General features: G+C 40.6%; 1 protein-coding gene across 7 annotated transcripts in view; it reads right to left on the bottom strand.

Annotated features, from left to right (window-relative positions):
* Positions 1 to 610: 610 nt before the first annotated feature.
* The window catches only part of LOC137300552 (serine/threonine-protein kinase Nek6-like), a 175,376-nt gene continuing 155,435 nt past the window's right edge, over positions 611 to 20,551 (bottom strand). For all 7 annotated transcript variants that reach the window (XM_067969694.1, XM_067969692.1, XM_067969695.1 and 4 more), the window contains 2 exons: positions 15,003 to 15,116; positions 611 to 2,074 (listed from right to left, as the gene is read on the bottom strand). In XM_067969694.1, the coding sequence (XP_067825795.1) occupies positions 1,964 to 2,074; positions 15,003 to 15,116 (225 nt within the window). In that variant the 3' untranslated portion in view covers positions 611 to 1,963. The remainder of the gene's footprint in view (positions 2,075 to 15,002; positions 15,117 to 20,551) is intronic.

The following is a 20,551-nucleotide window of genomic DNA, read 5'->3' as shown; positions in this document are numbered from 1 at the left end:
CTCCAGAACATAATCCGGTACACACACGCATAGTATACTGCTTAACCACAGACATTGTATCAAGGTACTGGTTCTGGCTACACGGGTTGGAGATATGACTCCCATTTGAAACAGCAAGAATGCTGACCTAGAAGTCCTTCTGCTTTACCTGTGTATTGTCGAGCATTAATCATTAATAATGGTCTATGATTCCCTATTGTTTTCTTGCAGGACTAGTACCAGTAAATACTGAATGAGGCATAGAGAAACAGAACAGACATTTAAATGTCCATAACATTCTATCACTATTTTTTGTGTGAGTCACACGAGTTGTTTTTAACTTCTAAAACGACATTGAGTACACAGGAAAAGTTCATATTTTACAAGGTTTTTACAGTCGGTAAATTGTCCAAATTGTTGCAAAGGACCACATCGCTCCAACCTAATCAATACTGACTATGTTGAAACATCACATTTATTGTGTGTTTTATACACTTGTTCTCCCCAGTCCATCAGATACAGCTTGCTCTGGGTCTTTGGGCACAATGCGAATGTTCTTTTGTCTTTTGAACTGTGCCCAAGAAGTTGCTCTGCATCATTTCCTCAGCGAGGATTGACCAACCAAAAGCTGTTTTTTTAAAGTGGTACTTTTTTATTTCATTGTATGTAAAAGTATTACAAAAATAATTGCAGAATAGTCGACAATGGGTAGTAATAGCAGTGAACTAGTTTAGACATGGCAAAGAGGAGAAAAAGAATGGGCATTGTTCTGAGCCTGAAAAAGATAAGCCAAAATGACATTTCTGATGCCAACAGACTTACTTGGGGAAAAAAAAACATAATTATGGTATATCAATAAGTAAGAAAGCTCTCATTTTTGTCCACAGTAATTAAGCTGGGGTGTCCTTTAATCCCTGCTAACATTTAATTGAAAAGGTGGATAACAGGTGATGAGGATCTTTGTATCTGGTTATGGTTCAGTGGGAAGAAGTAGATTAATAAAAAACATTCATTTACATTTGGCTTACTGCAGCATGTTTTCCAGATGCTGCCTTTTTGGTCACAAAAAAAGCACACAAGATTCCAATCCTTTTCAACAGCTAGAAGTACTACCTACTGATTACCTTCCTGGTTATAAAGTTTAGATCCTCCAACTAAAGATAACTTAATTTGAAAGATGACAACATAGAAAATTTAAGAAACCAATGGGTCACTCAATGTTAAAATGTTATCTGTCACTGTAGTTTCAATCCATGTTATGGACTAAGTCTAGGTTAATTGTGTCAATTCCCAACAAGGCAGAAATGGGGTTATTTTCCATTACAATACTGCAAATTGAGTACTTGACCTACAAGGACACAGTATATCCTGTGGATAGGCACAGTGGAAGTACACTAAATAAATGTGAAAAGAGAAGTACATTTGTTTCTTTCTAAGTTAACATGTTAGTACAGCTATCGACTCTTACCGAGATTCTTTTATAGATCATTTATTTTTCTACTAAGTGGCCTACCATTTCTGTCCATTTAAGCACATTATATCTATAATTTTCATCATGCTACACTGACAGTTAAATGCTTAATACCGTATGTGTTCAAATTTCTGTTTCGCCTAAGCACTGTACTCTTGTGTAACTTGTCTTCTTTACTTATTGTAATTTCTAGACAGAAATAACAGTATGAAATTAGAAAGTATATCTATAAATATATTTTTGAAAATGTAACACAGAACCCTGGAGACTACATCATTCCTTTCTCATTTGACCAAATGACAGAACTTAACCATTCTATAATTGCTAAAATCTACTCTAACAGTATCAGTCCTTACAGTGCTGTTTAATTCCAAATGGCTCAACCACATTCCACTAATGATGGCGCTTTCTCTCTTGACATCTTCACTGTGGTGCTTCTTTTGTTTTTAACAATATTTAAGCAGGAGTGTGACGTAATTGTTCTTTTGTAAATTTCCACGCAATTTAATGAGTTCAGGTACTTGGTGTCCATCCATGCATCTGCTTAGCTATTTGATGCATATAACTAATGTCAGGTCGAAGATCTGGTTCAGGGTTGATGCACATGCTCACCAACTCTCGTAACTAAGGGAAGAATAAAATACAGTTTGTTAGACAAATCTTTTTTTTTTAGAATTTAATAACATTTCCTTCCTCTCCCTTGCTTTTGTTCTCCTTCTGAGTGAACTTTCTCCCCTTAACCCCCAAAAAAACACAGACCTGCTAAGAAGCTAAAAGCGTAGTACATAAGTAGGAAGCTGGTGTGTTGCAGGATATTGAAGCTTTAATGTTTCACCATTGTTAAAGAAAACATTAGCTCTACTTTAAAAAGAAAAAGGCAGCTCTTTCAGTGGCTCATTTGACAAAAGCAGCATATAACTGAGCCATACAATCTCAGGTTTGATTCCTGCTCTGTGCTGAATCAGCCGATCTCTGCTGAGGTGGCAGTAGAGGCATTACAACTGGCCTTAATAGCTCGGAGTTAAGGAGAGAACAATTAGCCAGGGTCCGTCTCCTGATCCCTATCCAGCAACTCCTGCTAGGAAATGCATATATGTGGATGTCAGGTGAGGACACGAATGGGCTTGTCTGTGATGCCCACACAGTCGAATAGCCTACAACTACTCACTGTCTAGCTCAGTGTTGTTCAATATATTAGCCACCAGCCGCATGTGGCTAATTGCATTTTTTGATTAGTAAATAAAAAATGAGTAATAAACACCATCGTTGGGCATGTGATCTCAAGTCATATTCGCATGGCCTATGTGTATGTTCTTTAACACTTTTGTACGTTTGTTGGTAAAATGGTAAGACGAAAAGCAGAGTGTTTTTTGAGTGTTGTGTGTGCTTTACTTCTGTGGTTACAGCTTGTTGGTTATCTGCTGGAATGGTGTGTAACACGGGTGAAAACGCCAGACTTCAGCACCATGGAAACACCAGCAATACTGTAGGAAGAAAGGAACTGTCATTGTGGTCAGCTCCACCAATCAGAAAAAACCCTCCAGGCCAGAAGGCAAGTCCAACTAATAATAAACATGTCCAGCGGGGCACGGTCATGGCAAAAGGGAAGTAGCATTCAACCATGTTCTGGATGGAGAGCTGGGGCGGCTCTGGCAGGTCTCATTGTGCGAGTCAACATTCTCAGCAATCACTCTGATGAACTCAAAGTACTGCTCACAAGTGTTGGACAAAAATTTAGAATCTGCACTAAGCTATTGCCATGTCTGATAAATTCAAGGCAGAATCCCAAACTTTGTTGAAAAAGTCTGCAACGTTGGTAGATGTTTAAGTAAATGTACACATGGGGGTCAAGTTTGGGGTCGTTTCCGCTAGTTACATAAACGCAATCTGGGCTGAACCGGTGCAAAAGATCGGGGAATTTTAAGCTTGAGTTACGCCCAAAGCCACTTACGTTCGTGTGTAACGTGAACTTTGATTCCAAATTACATCACCTTGATTTAAACCAGAGATTATCGAACTAATATTGTTCTCTAAACCACTTGCAAAACTGTTCTTTGTCGACACTTTGTAATTAATGTTAAAATCAAGAAAAATGCTTAAGATTACATGTTGGTTGGTGATTGACTTTTAAAGTAATAGTGGGAAAAACTTTACATTTTTAACCTGACTAATTAGACACATCCTTTGTGAATTAAGTGAAATCCTTCACCCTCACATGAACCCTTAGTTCAAATCAGTGTGAAGACAAAAGTTTTTAAATATGGTTATTTAGATTCAAATTGTGCACATTTTCATCAGATGGTGTGCGACAGTGTCACAAGGGAATAATATATCATTCTTTGAGGTAATCTTGTATTTTATTCTAAAGTAACGTAATAGCATACACCCTGGTACAGTGCTGCCCAGTGGTCTGTTTCCACACAGATTACTGGATGTGCTCAGGGGGTGTCCAGCATCAGCTGTAGAGCTGGTATAGGTATGGATGAGGCCACTGTCTCACATCAGGACCACCCAGCTGCCTTTGCTCAAATAACAGTTGACATGCCAGAAAATGCCTTTCCAATCAAGCTGGTTTCTAATCTTTCTAAACACTAAGGAGTTTGGGGGATGATGACAGCAGCCACTTTTGTAGGCTCAGACAACAAGCCCTTTATGAAATCTCTGCAAAAGAACTCTTTGTCTCATTCATCATCTAAATGCTGGCATGCGTCTCAAATGGTATTGATAAAGTCTACTTCAGCAGAAGCCTCTGACAGTTGGAAAGACAAGGCAATGGTTTGAACATGTCTCACACTACAGATACCACACCTTTTGGCAGATGTCTTCCCTTCAACAACCTGTAATTAGGAGTATTCTGGTTAACCTTAAAACACCAGATATTTATCTTGCCTGTCCTCGTACATAGCAACAACAACAACTTGCATTTATAAAAGTGCCTTTAATATAGGAAAACATCCCAAGGTGCTTCATAGGACCATAATCTGATAAAAACTAACCGAGTGAAAGGAGGAGTTCTTAGGAGGGGCGACTAAAAGCTTGGACAAAGAGGTAAGTTTTAGGGAGTCTTAAAGGAGGAGAGCAATGTGGAGATATTTTGGGAGGGATTTCCAGAACTTAGGGACTAGACGGCTGGAGGCACGACTGCCAACGGTGGGTTGATGGGAATGGGGGATGCACAAGAGGCCAAAGTTGGAGGTACGCAGACTTCTCGAAGGGCTGTAGAGCTGGAGGTGGTTACAGAAATAGGCAGGAGTGAGGCCATGGAGGATTTGAACACAAGGATGAGATTTTTAAATTTGGTGGACCGGGAGCCAATGTAGGTCTGTGAGCACGAGGGTGATGGGTGAGTGGGACTTGGTACAAGTTAGGACAGGGGCAGCAGAGTTTTGAATGAGCTCAAGTTTATAGAGGGTGGAAGATGGGCAGCCGGCCAGGAGAGCATTGGAATCGTCAAGTATGGAGGTAACAAAAGCAGCAATGAGGGTTCCAGCTGCAAGGAGCTGAGACAGTGGCGGAGACAGGCAATGTTAGGGGAGTGGAAGTAGGCAGTCCTGGTGATGCAGAGGATATGGGGTCAGAAGCTCAGCTCAGAGTCAAGTAGGACGTTGAGGTTGCAAACATCTGGTTCAACCTGAGACACTGGCCAGGGAGGAAAGTGGAATCGGTGGTGAAGGAACGGAGTTTGTGGCGGGGTTGAAGACAATGGCTTTGGTCTTCCCAATGTTTAATTAGAGGAAATTGCAGGACTGGATGTTGGACAAGTAGTCTGACAACATAGAGGCAGTGGAGGGGTCGAGAGAGGTGCTGATGGGGGTAGGGCTGGATGTCGACGGCATACATGTGGAACCTGACGTCCTGCCTTCGGATGATGACCAAGGGATAGCAAGTAGATGAGAAAAAGCAGTAAATGACCATGACCCTCTCCAAGGATCCCTTGAAGATGGAGGAATCATTCTGGGGCCATAATGTGGCCTGTGGCGTCTGAAGCACAGCAGAACTACGGACATCTGGGCCCCAGTATTCTCAGGCACTTCTCAGCACCCGATTAACAGAGTGAGGTACATTCTCAATAGAATGAAAATCAGGTGGGTTCTATAAAGGCCGTGTGATCCACTCTGCCAGATTACTGCCCAGGCAGTGAAGATGAAAATGTACCCCAAATCTCATGGAAAGAATTGTACACTCTACTGGGAGGAAGTTCCAGCTAATTCTGTTACTGACGGTGATTCTCACTGCCAAATTTCTCTCTCTGTACTCCGCCCAGGCGATGCTTAGTGTCCACGTGGTAAACATGAACATCTATCCCTATTCAATCTATTATACTGAACATATGTTGCAGATTTGGAAAGTAAGTCTTTCCCTTTTAAACTTTACAGTTAAAACTTTGAACTTCTGTAGATTTAAAAATATAAAGGTCACTGGATTGTCCATAGAATCCATTTTAAGGCATAACAACAACAACTTGCATTTATATAGCCCCTTTAATGTAGTGAAACTTAACTTTTGAAACGATATTATCTACAGAAATATTACTGCAGCATTCAAAGAACCCAGAGGAAATATATGATTTATGATCAGCTTTTTAGACAATTTTGTTCATTTGAATTTTTTAACAGTGCATTATGATACAGTATTGGTGAAATGGAACAGCTGGTTATAAATGTATTTATGAAAAATGCAATCATGAACATTTACACATTTTATTAACTGTGGTAAAATGTTTAAGCCGAGCAGTTTCAGGAAAGTCAAAATAATTTGTATTTCTAGTTTTGCACCACCAACTCTCCTCAAAATACAGATTTATCAAGTTATTCATCAATATGCATTCAATTATTGAGGTGTAGGCCTGTAGGAAAATCGCAGGTTGTCTTGCAGCACAGAATGAAGAAAAGTAGCCAATATGTGGCCTAATTTCACGCTCCGTCATCTACCCTGTTAAATTTCATTGCCATCTGTGGTTCAGCTATCCAAAACCTGGTGCTTTGTACTGTATTTTAGCACTGCCAAAAACAGGAATCAGAGGAAGGAGCCACATCTGCCCATTGTGTTAGAATTCCTGTCAGCTATTAGCAAACACAAGTGAGATGAAGTGTATTGAGACCTGAACAGCTGAAATCTGATACCTTGCTTCATCAGAAACACAAGTAATAATTTTATGTGTCTAACTTATGGATAAAGTCAGAAGGTTTTTGCAATTACTTATCAAAGTTTAAATGTACACTTTTTTCTTATTATAACTACATATTTTTTTCAATTGTGTCCTGTTCCCTCAATAGCTTTTTCTCTTTCATCAACATTACTGGATTGAATGGGTCTGCCTTGTGCGTTAGAGTTACTCAACAGGAAAAAAGTTTGAGTACCATTCAGTGAAGTTACAAAAACACAAATATATTTTATGTCTAACAGGGAGGAGCTCATTGCAGACTTTAGAGACTGCACCAGAAAAGCAAGAACAAAAAATAAAAGTTCATTTATAATGAGCCATGCAACTCTGAGTATATGAGAAGGGTGTTCTTAAAATTTCTGAAAGCCAAATAATTCTTCAAATGATGATGAATGTTACAGATTCGAGTCTGCCGTAGATACGTTCTTGGCTTCAGTGATGTCAGTCATTCCCGTAAGCGGTCTGAGAATTTTACTTTTATGGGAATTGACTCCCACTGTCCAATATCTACTTCTACAATAGCATGACCCAGGAATGTAACAACAGCATCTCCTTACGATCTGGACCAGATATTTGTGTCTTTTGCATGTGTATTCTTCAACCTCTACAAAGGCAGACTGAGGCTTGGTACGAATTCTTAAACTGCTTTATTTCATATGAAGCGAACATGCAGAGAAAGTTATGAATGGTTTCACTTATTACAATCAATATAACTTGTCTCCGCATAGTATAATAAAAGTCAACATACTACACTTCCCTACATCAGTGGCTCATCTTATTTAAATTAAATGGAATATCTCCTCCATTCTAGTCCACAGCTCCCGGTAGAATCTCTTCTCCCTGCACACTGACGACACCCAGCTCTACCTCACCACCACCTCCCTCGACCCCTCCAATGTCTCTGATTGGTCCTACCATTTATCCGATATCCAGTACTGGACGAGCAAAAATTTCCTCCAACTAAATGTTGGGAAGGCCGAAGTCACCGTCTTCAGTCCCCGCCACAAACTCTGTTCCCTGGCCACTGACTCCATCCCTCTCCCTGGCCACTGTCTGAGGCTGAACCAGACAATTCGCAACCTTGGCGTCCTATTTGACCCTGAGATGAGCTTCCAAACATATATTCGCTCCATCACCAAGACCACCTACTTCCACCTCTCTAACATTGCCCGTCTCTGCCCCTGCCTCAGCTCATCTGCTGCTGAAACCCTCATCCATATCTTTGTAACTCTAGACTTTCCTATTCCAATGCTCTCTCGGCTGGCCTCCCATCATCCAAAACTCTGCTGCCTGTATCCTAACTCGCACCAAGTCCCGTTCACCCATCACCCCTGTGCTCGCTGACCAACATTGACTCCCGGTCCGGGAACGCCTCGATTTTAAAATCTCATCCTTGTTTTCAAATCTTTCTATGGCCTCACCCTCCCTATTTCTGTAACATCCTCCAACTCTACAACCCTCCAAGATCTCTGCGCTCCTCCAATTCTGGCCGCTTGCGCATCCCTGATATTATTCGCCTCACGATTGGCAGGCATGCCTTCAGCTGTCTAAGCCCTAAGCTCTGGAATTCCCTCCCTAAACCTCTCTGCCTCTCTATCTCTCTCTCCTCCTTTAAGATGCTCCTTAAAATCTATCTCTTTGACCAAGCTTTTGGTCACCTGTCCTAATATCTCCTTACGTGGCTTGGTGTCAAATTTTGTTTGAGAATCGCTCCTGTGAAGTGCCTTGGGATGTTTTACTACGTTAAATGCAAATTGTTGTTGTCGTAGTATCCTGTCTTTTTCTAGCCTGCCTTTTCTGGGGCCTCTCTGTCTTAATAGCGTCTTTCCTGCAAAAGCTTCCCCCTTTCTTTTACTTCTCTTCACAGACAGCAAGCAAAGGCTCTTCCAACACAATGAGTGTGGCGTTTTCTTTCGAATACCCAGACAAGCTAACAAATTACTTATTATTTAATCTCTGGGAAAAACAACTTCCATTTAACGTTTTAACCAACTTTTGTCCAGGAGCTTTTTTTCACACTTGTGAGATTGCACTTTTGCTTAAAAAAAAATTAAGAGTAACTGTTACTTTCAAATCCTTTCCGTAAAAAATATGGTCATAACATCCTGAAATGTGACAATGAAACATTTCGAGAATGCAGATGTCGAGCCCAGCATTACTCATATGGTTTTCTCTGCTCAATCTCTTCGAGTTGGGGGGCTCCTCTTTGAGGGGAGAGGTGGGGGCTGTGTATCTTTTGGTTCAAATTAGCTCCATGACACACCTAACGATAGAAGGTTGCAGCAGAGTCCACGGCAGATTCAGCATTATGATACCTGAGCCAGTCAGGTCTGCAGTGATCCAGGGCACTGTTGATGACTGACCAGCCAACCTGGTTGAATGGGACATGGAAGAGCAGACCTGTCCACTGGGGCTGATATTCTTCCCACTTGACTCCAGATAACCCTGCAAGTTAATGGCGGGTAGCTGGACAAGAAGTGGGAAGAGCACTGTGCTGGTAAGCTATATAACTTCAGCATGTTAAACTCAAGCAATACCCATGCAGATATTCAGAAATCACATATGATTTTGCTACATGGTTGTTAAACAGCAGGGCCATTGTGGGTGTTTATTACAATGTAACGCTGCCAGGTGGAATTTTAGATTACATCACCTGGAAATAACCGCGGAGGTTCTCCTGTTTCTCCAGGGTTTCTGCCGATCTTCCGCCAAAGTTACGGCGGGAGATTGGGGAAAACCGTGTGGAAATTCCATCCTTGCATGTTTAAGTGAATCTGTATTTAACAGAAACATTTTACAGGGTATAGCATTAAAATTTTGATTAAAAGTTGCAAAATATAAATAATAAAATAATCAAAACCAGTAAAACCGGAGATAGTGATATGATAAAATGATAGAAGCTGAGTGCTACAGTCTGTGCACCAAACTCAAATAACTGGCAGAAAACAGAAAATATAAACAAAAAATTAAGGAAATGTAAAGGGAAATGAGAAGGCAAAGGAGCAGGCCTGTCAAAAGTCAATGAGAGAAAATTTCAAATGAAGGCGTCTAAAGAAGAATCTGAGATTACAGAAAGCACACAGATTGCTGTTGGTAATCCCCAGTGAGAGTTACACCACAAATATTATACCTGTTTTGTAAATCCAGACCCTGGGAAGATTGCAAGAAAGATTTATTAATGAGACGATGGGATCAAGAGTTCTAGGGCAAAAAAAAACTGCAGACATATTTCCCACAAAACGAGGGGAAATAAGAAACAGCAAGATAATGACAGCTTGGAGAAATACATAATGTCAAAAAGTGCAAAAAATGGCTTTGAAAATGGAGAAAGTTTAACTGTTTAACAAGGCCACTTTGGCACTGCCAAAACTTTTTCTGTGAAATGTTTCCATTTTGTTTTTGTTTATTTATCTCTTAATGCCTGATAATTTTTAAAGTTCAAAGCAATTCAGGTTTTGAGGCCTTATGCTATGGGTTTCTGTGGTTCTCATGGACAGTATATGCTTCTTAAAAAGTTTAGAGATGGGAATATGGGGATAGATTTTCATGTGTCCGATTTCATTGAGTGGGAGACAAGCGATGCAAGCTGAATGTCCACCTGATGTAAAATAACAATACCATAACACTCTGGGAAAGACAAGCAGAGAACCCTTGTTAGATTACCTCAGCTACTGGCTCTATCTCGCAACTTCAAGGGATCTTTCTTGTCTTTGAAAGACAGCAAAGTAACACTAGATCTTATTTTACACTTTAAATACAAAAACAAGTTGACTGAACAGTAAATGAACAAGTAAATAATAGCAGACACATAACTTATATACCATGCGAGCTTCTTGTATAGTAGAAAATAATAAATAGTTCATGACTCTAGTTTATGACTATATTTACTTTTTTATTTTGTTTTTTAATCCTTTCCTCACCAACTACAGAAGTTCTTTGGCATATCATTTTCTTTCCAGAGGTTCCAGTCAAACAACCTCTTTTTGAAGATTCCAGCTCAAACTCACTGATTTGAAAAGCACAGGCCAGTAAGTAATCAGACCTAAACAGTAATTTAAATAACTGTTTGCTAAATTCAAAAAGTTGCCAATCAGGAACATATCCTGATCACACAATGAGATGTGTATTAGAATTGAGTGACTTGGCTCCTCCCTCAAACAAACTGTTCAGTGATGAACCAAACTATCATTGTAACATCCTGTTAGACTTAACTGTGAGTGAAATTGGTTTTTAATCTCTGAGGAAATGATGGTCATTTTTACATAAGGGTCTCTGGTGCAATCACTAACTCCAGCGGTGTATTCCACAATCTCACAACACTCTGTGTAAAAAAGTTTCCCCTGCTCTCTGTTCTAAACTCTTACACTTAATTTTATATCTAGTCACATTCTAAACCCCTCAATCAATGGAAACAGTCTGTTTCTATCTACTCTGTCCCTTCATAATTTTAAACACCATTATCAAAACATCCCTGAATCTCCTCAATTCTAATGAAAATAGCCCCAATTTTTCATCTTTCTTCGTATTTTATTTCCTCACAGGCAGTTTCCCAGTGAATCTGCGCTGTGCTCTCCTATTGCCTCAACATCCTTCCTATTATGTGGAGCCCAAAACTGCACACAATACTGCAGTCTTACTAAGGTTTTACATAGATTCACTATTACATCTTGACTCTTATATCCTATACCTTTTGCCATAAAACGCAGTTTTCCTTAGGTTTTTTTTGTAGCCTTATGCACTTGAGGTGCTGCTTTTAATATTTTGCGAACCTGAACCCCACCAAATCCCTTTGCTCTTCCACATCGCCTAACGTCCCCCGTTCAAAGAATAATCATTACTTAATTTTTTTTTTAACAAAATGTACACTCTCACATTTTCTGATACTGAATTCCATCTGCCATTCTGGCCCATTCCACCATCTTACAGTTTCCTTTTGGTTCTCAGAATGATTTATTATGCCTTCTATTTTAGCATCATCTGCAATTTTGGACAACACTCCCTTTAGCTCTAAATCTAAATAATTGATGTACACAGTGAACAGGAGCAGACCTACAACTTCCTGTGGGACATTGCTACCCACATCCAAGCGCTCTGCGAAACTACCCTTAACTCCTATTCTCTGTTTCCTTCCTTCTAATCCATTTTGTTACTCTTGCCCTCTTCTCATACTCCTTAATCTTTTCCAATAATCTTCTATGTGGTTCCTTGTTAAAGGCTTTCTGAAAGTTCATGTGCACCATCTCCACTGCATTCTCCCCATCAACCACATCTGTCCTCAAAGATACTGCGACTATTTCCACTGGAGCAGAGAAGGCTAAGAGGAGATTTATAGAGGTTTTAAAAATGATGAAAGGGGTCAAAGGGCCCTTATTTTAAAATTGTCACTAAGAGAGTGCGGAGAGAGCTTAGGAGAAATTTCCCTAGGCAGTTGGGCTGAGTAGCCTCCTCTGTGCTGTAAACATCTATGGCTTATGTAAGCTTTAGAGAATACTGAAGTTAATAACGGTGACAGATTGGATGAAGCGTTCTTGAGGATTCTCACTTTTCTACCAACGTTTCCAGGCATGCTTGCCGTTTGGGATTTAAATACCAAACCAAGAGGTTGAAGGAACTTGGGGCTAACAATGTAGAGGAACTGAATTAAAATCAGTTCAGACATAGTCATCCACATGGGCACTCGAGCTGTTTTAATTCAGCTCCACCAAACTTTCAAATTGAGTAACTCCGGATGATGTCATCTTCCTGTTTAAAATTAAACTATTTATAAAAATCATCCAAAGAATGTTAAATTCAGCCATGATCCTTTGTAATGTTGAATTTTTTAAAAGAGACAATCATAGCTCTTTAAGATCAAATTTAATTGAAGCTAATTAAGATATGAAGGCCATTAGCTACACTGTGAATAAACAGATTTTATCGCCAGTTGTTTGAATTCCTTAGGGCTAATTAAAAACATAGCATCACTTTTGAAGCTGAAAGAGATCATTCAGGACAATTGAGGCCCTACTACAGTCTGCAACATAATTAGGCTTGGAATTTTCATGGATGTTGTTCCAATCTTCTGCTGTAACTTCGGCAGAAGATTGGTGAAACCCTGGAGAAACAGTGTAAACGTCCAATCTTCTGCCAAAGTTATGGCGGGAGAGCGGAAAGCCCTTGTGAAAATTCTCTCTCTTAATGTTTAATGTTTAAAAACCCAAATATATTTAATCATCTATTCACTATTGAAATATTTCATTTTATTTGATGTCAATTTTCCCCATTTCTCTTCTGTACTGAAAATATTTCAGCAGGGTGTTCAACTGTGGGGCATCACAGGCCTGCCTGGTCCTGCCATCACCTGACATCCATAGTTACGCACTTCACTCTCCATTGCAAAGTCGTACATTCTGTTGTTACTTTTGTATGATACTTTGATGTAACATTATTTACACTGAAATAGCAAAAGGTACAATTTGGAAAGCAAAGAAGTAGAGTTGATTAGAGCATCGGAGTTTCACTGGTGCATGCTAAACTGAGGGGCTCCAGCACCACCATTGGCAGGAGGGTGTAATTACAGTGTGACAAATTTACAAAGGCGTTTTTCCAAGGAATGCCCTTTCTAAACCGCTGTTGAATGAAGAGTTGACAATGAGCAGTGTTTGTGAACGAGATCACAGCAGTTCAAGAGAACCACACAAAACAAGTTCCATTGGTCAGCTAGCCTCAGCATTTATTTTTTTAAAACTTCATTTCAGAAAATAAGTTGAAGGCCAAGGCCCACAGCACAGGACACCACCAAAATTGGAAAGAGTAAAAGACATGAGGTAAATCAGAAAGTAGTGATCAGGTGACACTAAGGTTTGATTTAAAAAGCCTGAAGATGTAAAAGGAAAGAAACACTGAGGGAAGTGAGGTTTTGCAAAGTTTTGAAGGTGTAGGGAAGAGTCAGAGTCAGAGACTGTGCGATGAGTCTTGATTTCAACACAGGAAGGAGCAAGAGCATATATGCCAGCCATTCACATTTGATGCAGTCTGTGTTTTGGGTGCTTCTGAGTTTTGGATAAATATCAGTGCTTAATTGGACCCTCCCCCACTGTCATTCCTTCCCAGGTCCTGTTGCTCATGTAAGGATTCCATCTGCTACATACTGCAGGCTGGAATTCTTTCCCAAAAGAGAAAAGGGAAGTAAGGGCCAGGGTGGGAGGGGAGACGAAGTCAGGAGCTTCACTTTGAGGAGGGAGGAAAGGGACAATCTCAAACATAAAATTGGAATTCAGTTTATCTATTCCTTTATAACCAGGTCTAAATAGTATTAGCTGTTCTTCCCTTGTTTTCAATACGATGTGACTTAATTTCAGATAAACTCTTTTCCCAGAGAATAATGGACCCGTGGAACGGGCTGCCGGCTCGTGTGGTGAACGCTGATTCACTGCATTCCTTCAAGCGAGAGCAGGAGCTGCTTCTCGCTGGGGCGGAGATCACCTTGTAGAAGAAGTACCTTTCCTGTAATGTAAATCAGGGCCTCTGTGACCTCCTAGACTGGTTTTTGATCATCTAAGCGGGTTGGATTTTTAGCTGGTTTTTTGCGTCTTCCAGGAGATTACATGGCTCTGGGTGGATGGGGAGTGTATTGTGATGAATAAAGCATCAAAACTGCGTATGTCAAGCTGATGGACCAGTAGGTCTTTTCCTGTCCATTATTTTTGTATGTTTGTAAATTATATTCATGCAAGCTGAACAGGATGCGTTATAAAATTATTACTGTATTGCATTGTTTTGGGACCTCAGACAAATAATGATAGGAACTGAATAAGGTCAGTGCTCAGCAATCTGCCTTCAGCCCTAAACAATGAACAGTGTAGGAATGTATTATTAGTCAAAAAAAATCTAAAAACTTGCCATAAGGAAACATTATCCTTTCCTTAAGTTTTTATATTCTTATGTTGACAACTATAGAAATTATCAAACATCATTTCGTACTATATCTCCCGCGGTGCACGAATGTGAAGAAACACAAGATTAGATTCTGTATGAGTATTTGTACAGTTCTCCCTTCACAGTTTGGTTGAAAGTTCTTTGAGTTTTTATTCAGTAATCATTTTCTAATAAGTCCCCTACCAATCCATTTACGAGCACAATTCCATAATTTGGATTTGAGTGATCTTAAATTGAACACGAAAAGGATCGGTTATATTTTCAAACTGAAATGCACTCAAACCAGTTTTTAAATATTGCTAATATCGTGTTTAGAGTGGAAAATGACACACGGCCCAGCATTTGTTTCATTCCCGAAATCTGACAATCTGTTAGCACTATTGTAATCACTGCATTCAAATACAGTTCTCAAATGTTGATTGTCTCCCTTGCCAAACACTTCTTAGATCATTAGCTCAGTTGAGCACTTACCTTTTCAGAATAATGTTCTGCTGGAAGAGGTGGGTAGGCACATTGTTCTATCTTTTTACAGAGAGAAAAGAGATTCATTTTATCTCCATAAAATGGACTCTGGAGTGCGGCCATCTGAGATAGGAAGAAAGCAAAATGATGAATAATTCAGACGATTATTTTAGACAGATCTTACATTGTATTTTTCGTTTCTGAAAAGCACTTATGGATTTACCTTCTATTACAGTAAATCTCCATGTCACGAACATTATAGTTGTAAACATTTACACATATCAGACAGACTTATAAGCATGGAATTTCCTGTGTTTTCGTGCCCAGCGGCATAAAAGCTTGAGGAAATTTGAGCGCAAGTTTTACGCACATAATTACACCATGCCTTAATTTCCTCTTCTCCATCCGTCTATCGATCCGAACGCATTATAATGGCGCCACCCCCACACTAAAGAGCCAAACAAGCGAACTTCCTGTAATTATGCTGATTCAAAACGAGTGTAAAATTATGCCCAGGAAACGGTAATTTTTCTGGTATTTTATTGTGATTTTAAGCAATTTAAGCATTTTTTATCTTCACTGAGACCTGCATTTTCATGGCATCAGTATGAGTTACATTAAAAATTGAAAAGCTTCCATGATTGCATGTTCTTAAACATGCTGTGCCTAATGTACATGAATGGATGCTTAGATGGTTTAGAATTTTAATTTTCATACTTAAGAAAGGAATATAGGGTGGTAGATCTCTGTTTTCCTCGGGCCCCAATTGTTTCCTCTGATTTCCTCTTGTTTACGCCCATTTTTACATTCCGGCATATGCTAATGAGATTGGCAGGAAATTTAGGCGTAAATTGACATCGGCAAAATGGGAGCACGAATGGGTGTAATTTCGGGCATAACTTCCCGATTACCCCCTCACAGGAAATTCTACCCCACAGTGTGATGTAACAACTGCCACAAGTGTAAGCTTAGTCCAGTTAATAGGTAGCAGGACATTGTTTGAACCTGGAGTCCTGATATCTCCGCATGTTTCTGGAACAGGAACACACTTCACATGCTAACCATGACTTACTCCTTTTTAAAAGCTTACTTAGAGGTGTTGCTATGGTCTGGAAGTAGAAAAACAAATCGACATAGTTTGGTAACCTGTATAGGTCATCCTTCAAAATTTAGTATCATATATAGTTTTCACTGCAGTTGAGCTATGTAGTGGTAATTTACTGTCCCCGGGTTAGAAGGGTGACTGAAAATGTCGTATAATGCTTAAAGAATGGGGATTATTATAGATTTGCGGTCAGTTACGTAACCCAAAAGATAATACCTTACATTATAGCCTGAAAACTGTGATCAACAGAGTCTGTTCTATTGCCTGCCGCTGTAACTTAATAAGCGTAATATATTATATACACGCACACACACATTTCATTTGGATATTTTACAATATGTGGGTAAGAAATATCCCTATATACAGTAAGAGCAGACTGTTATTATGGTATCTTATGGAAAGAAATAAAGGTCAGAAGGGGCTTCTCTGGTGGCTTAGTAAGTAAAGGAACCACCTAATGTAGCACTAAACCATTTAAACCAGAATCCCAGGTTCAAGCTCTAGTCTGTACTTAGTTTGCTTATCTGAGTTGGGGCACTACTGTTACCTTCAGTGTCTCAGTACCAGGGAGGACTAAAGTCAGCCAGGGTTCTCATTTGCTATCCATTGATCATTGCTGGAAAGGTAACTAAAGCGAATGTTGGGTTCAGAACAGGATTTGGCTTGGTTTTGTTGCCTTCCATGGTCCAAAAGCTTCCCGTGTGAAGAACAGTTACTTGGGTGGGGTACCAGGAGGCTGCCTGCACCCATGGAACCACAAGGCACCAAGAATCAGTGCCTTCCCGATAGAGATAGAGAGAAAATTGGAAAGAAAAATTAAGAGACTTCCCACTTTGGTCTTTAGACTTCCTGCTGCCACCAACCAACCATGGGCAGTACAAGGCCTAACCAGGTCACTTCAAATGCTATATAAGTATTCCTCAGCTGTTGTCGGGAAAATCTGCATGGAGATTTTGGAGACATTTTTTCTTTCAGTAGCACGTAAGTTTTTTGACCTTCAAGGATTCAAAAGTGTTTGTAATCACAATTGTATGTTCCGAATTGTTAGGGGCTAATTGCAGATACCATCCAAAGGTTATGCCTAAGGCACTTTAAGAGTTCTCTAACAGACTGTTCATGGAGTGAGATATCACCAGGGCCAGGTAATAAACGTGGACATGGATTTTAAAAGTTTTTCCCTTCTGTCCAACAGTCCACACTCCCCCCTCCCTTTTAAGAAAATTGCACTCTTATTCTTTATTTCACTTCCTCACTAGGTTTGTTTCTGCAAGGCCTAAATTATCCATGAAAAATGCTGTTGCCTCAAGCAAGATATCCATCAGCCATGGCACCGATTCAAATCTTAAAGTAATCTTCTCAATACTTTCTACAATTGGTAATAACTCTGGCGGCAGAGATTTTGTATCATAAGCAATAATTGTATTGATTACATGGACTTTTGCCATTCACAGAGTTGAAAACAGCTGTCATCACAAACAGAAAGCCAGCCAGATCTGCCCCAAACATCAACATGTACAGAATGTTCATTCGTTAACTGAAACTGCAAATGTAATGGCAGCAGTTATGGGTTCTGGTACGTTGTGTATGAATCATTTGAACTATTTGCAATAAGCAGAAGTAAATCACAGTAAAAAAATTAACTTAACATAAATGACCATTTCTGAATATGGTCATTCATGGCCACATCGTGTCGATTAACCTCACAGTGTGTTCTATAATAATTACATTGTGTGACTCGGATAATATCAGTGAGTTGCTTTCATTACAAGGATTTATATGTCAGGCTAACCACAATCTTCAGAGTCAAATACCGGGTAGAAATTCATAATAGAGAATGAATCAAGAGATCTCACAGGCTTAAATTAAAACTTAGAAATGGGTGAATCACTATTTGATGGTTCTTAAGAGATATTAGTGACTTTTTATTTGGAAATCTAGTTCTACATAGACAGCTAGTCATAGCTGGAAACAGGTGTCTTCAGTGTTCAGTACAATAGTGAGAGGCAGTTAAAGTGCTGAGAATGGGAGAGAAAGATAGGGATTTAGTGGATTTGGAGATTGAGTCCAACTCCCACTTTTTACACATGTAGGGGCTGATTTCCTGCCACTCCCTCCCCAAGCCCCATGTGCTTGAAGTGTGCTATGCCTGTCCAGGTTGATTAAAACCTAAATTTGCTGGGCTGGGCCATTAACTTGGGAGGACCTTGTGTCAGGATTTGAGGGTGAAAACAGGAGTGTAGCTGCAGGCTTCAGATACCCGCAGCTGATGGTCTGGCCACCAGCCTAAGGGCCTTCGAGCTGGCAAATTCGGTTATAAAGCTTCAGTGTCTAGCTTCTATATAACTTCCACCATAGAATTCCCATATTCGCTATATAGCATCCCTCAAGTGGACTCTCCGTAAATTCCCATGAAGAATTTATAGCACTATCATTGACAGAACTTTTAAAGTCAGATATAGAGATTCAATAAAGCATTCCCCATACAGATCTCCAAGTCCCTCACATATAAAAGTCTTGGGCCCTTGATCAAATTAATTATATTACAGCAATTGGTGAAGTGATGGAAATGTGAAGTAAGATATTGCAGACTTATTTCTAGTTAACTAAATATTTGATCTAGAATATTAACTATATGGGTGGTGTGAGGTATATAGCATATACGTGGAATTCAGCATCTGTGGAGTGCTATATTAGCAATATGATGTAAGGTATTAACTGTATCAGTAGTGGGGTTTATTAACCATGTGCATGGTGCATTGTGTCAGTTTTCTGCATGGATGGAAAAAAGATGTCCATTTTGTGAAGTATGAGTCTTCCTACATCTTGTTTGGAGGTAACTTTTTTTTTTATTCGTTCATGGGATGTGGGCGTCGCTGGCGAGGCCAGCATTTATTGCCCATCCCTAATTGCCCTTGAGAAGGTGGTGGTGAGCCGCCTTCTTGAACCGCTGCAGTCCGTGTGGTGAAGGTTCTCCCACAGTGCTTTTAGGTAGGGAGTTCCAGGATTTTGACCCAGCGACAATGAAGGAACGGCGATATGTTTCCAAGTCGGGATGGTGTGCGACTTGGAGGGGAACGTGTAGGTGGTGTTGTTCCCATGTACCTGCTGCTCTTGTCCTTCTAGGTGGTAGAGGTCGCGGGTTTGGGAGGTGCTGTCGAAGAAGCCTTGGCGAGTTGCTGCAGTGCATCCTGTGGATGGTACACACTGCAGCCACAGTGCGTCGGTGGTGAAGGGAATGAATGTTTAGGGTGGTGGATGGGGTGCCAATCAAGCGGGCTGCTTTATCTTGGATGGTGTCAAGCTTCTTGAGTGTTGTTGGAGCTGCGCTCATCCAAGCAAGTGGAGAGTATTCCATCACACTCCTGACTTGTGCCTTGTAGATGGTGGAAAGGCTTTGGGGAGTCAGGCACCTCATGGCAACTGAGACATGGAATATCATTACTGCTAAAAGTCATATATAGCTCCTTTCATGACCTCAGGATGTCCCAAAGCACTTTACATCCAATAAAGTACTTTTGAAATGTAGTCACTGTTGAAATGTAGAAAACACGGCATCCAATTTGTGCACAACAAGGTACCGTAAAGCAATCAGAACATCTGGTTTAGGTGTTAGTTGAAGGATCAATGTTGGCCAGGACACCAGGAGAACTCCTCTGCTCTTCTTCGAATAGTGCCATGGAATCTTTTACATCTACCTGAGAGGGCAGACGGGGCCTCGGTTTAACGTCTCATCCAAAAGGTGGCACCTCCGACAGTATAGCACTCCCTCAGTACTGTACTTCAGTGTCAGCCTGGATTATGGGCTCAGGTCTCTGGAGTGGGAATCTTCAGACTCAGAAGTGAGAGTGCAACCACTGAGTCAAGGTTGAAACATATGATTGCAACCAATGAGCTGTTCACCCAGTTTCCTGGCTGGAGGAAGGAAGAATGTGTGGAGGCTAATGGATAAAGATAACACATGGAAGGCATGAAAACTAGAAATATAATAATGTTCTCCATATAAATGTAATGGGCCTGATATTAGGAGGGAGGCGGGTTGGCAGTGGGGGTCGACTGGGCGCGTGGGTATCCCGCCCAGTGAAATTGGTGGGTTTGGCACGCGATCGTAAGTAAATTGAAGCCACTTACGTTGGCTTCTGGGTTTCGCGCTGGAAAGCTGCGCAGCGGGCGGACTGCACACCCGCATCATAGGCTGTCAGCTGGAGGAGCCCTATTTAAAGGGGCAGGTCCTCCACCGACTGATGCTGCAGAAAATAGGCAAAATTACAGCATGGAGCAGCCCAAGGGGAAGGCTGCTCCCAGGTTTAATGATGCCTCACTCCAGGTCTTACTGAATGGGGTGAGGAGGAGGAGGAGGAGGGAGATCTTCCACCCGGCGGGCGGGAGGAAGCGGCCTGCCTCTGCCACCATGAAGGCCTGGCTCGAGGTGGCAGAGGAGGTCACCAGCACCACC

The sequence above is a fragment of the Heptranchias perlo genome, chromosome 31, assembly GCF_035084215.1.
Source record: "Heptranchias perlo isolate sHepPer1 chromosome 31, sHepPer1.hap1, whole genome shotgun sequence".
NCBI classification, from domain to species: Eukaryota; Metazoa; Chordata; class Chondrichthyes; order Hexanchiformes; family Hexanchidae; genus Heptranchias; species Heptranchias perlo.
This window is presented reverse-complemented; position numbering and strand designations above follow the sequence as displayed.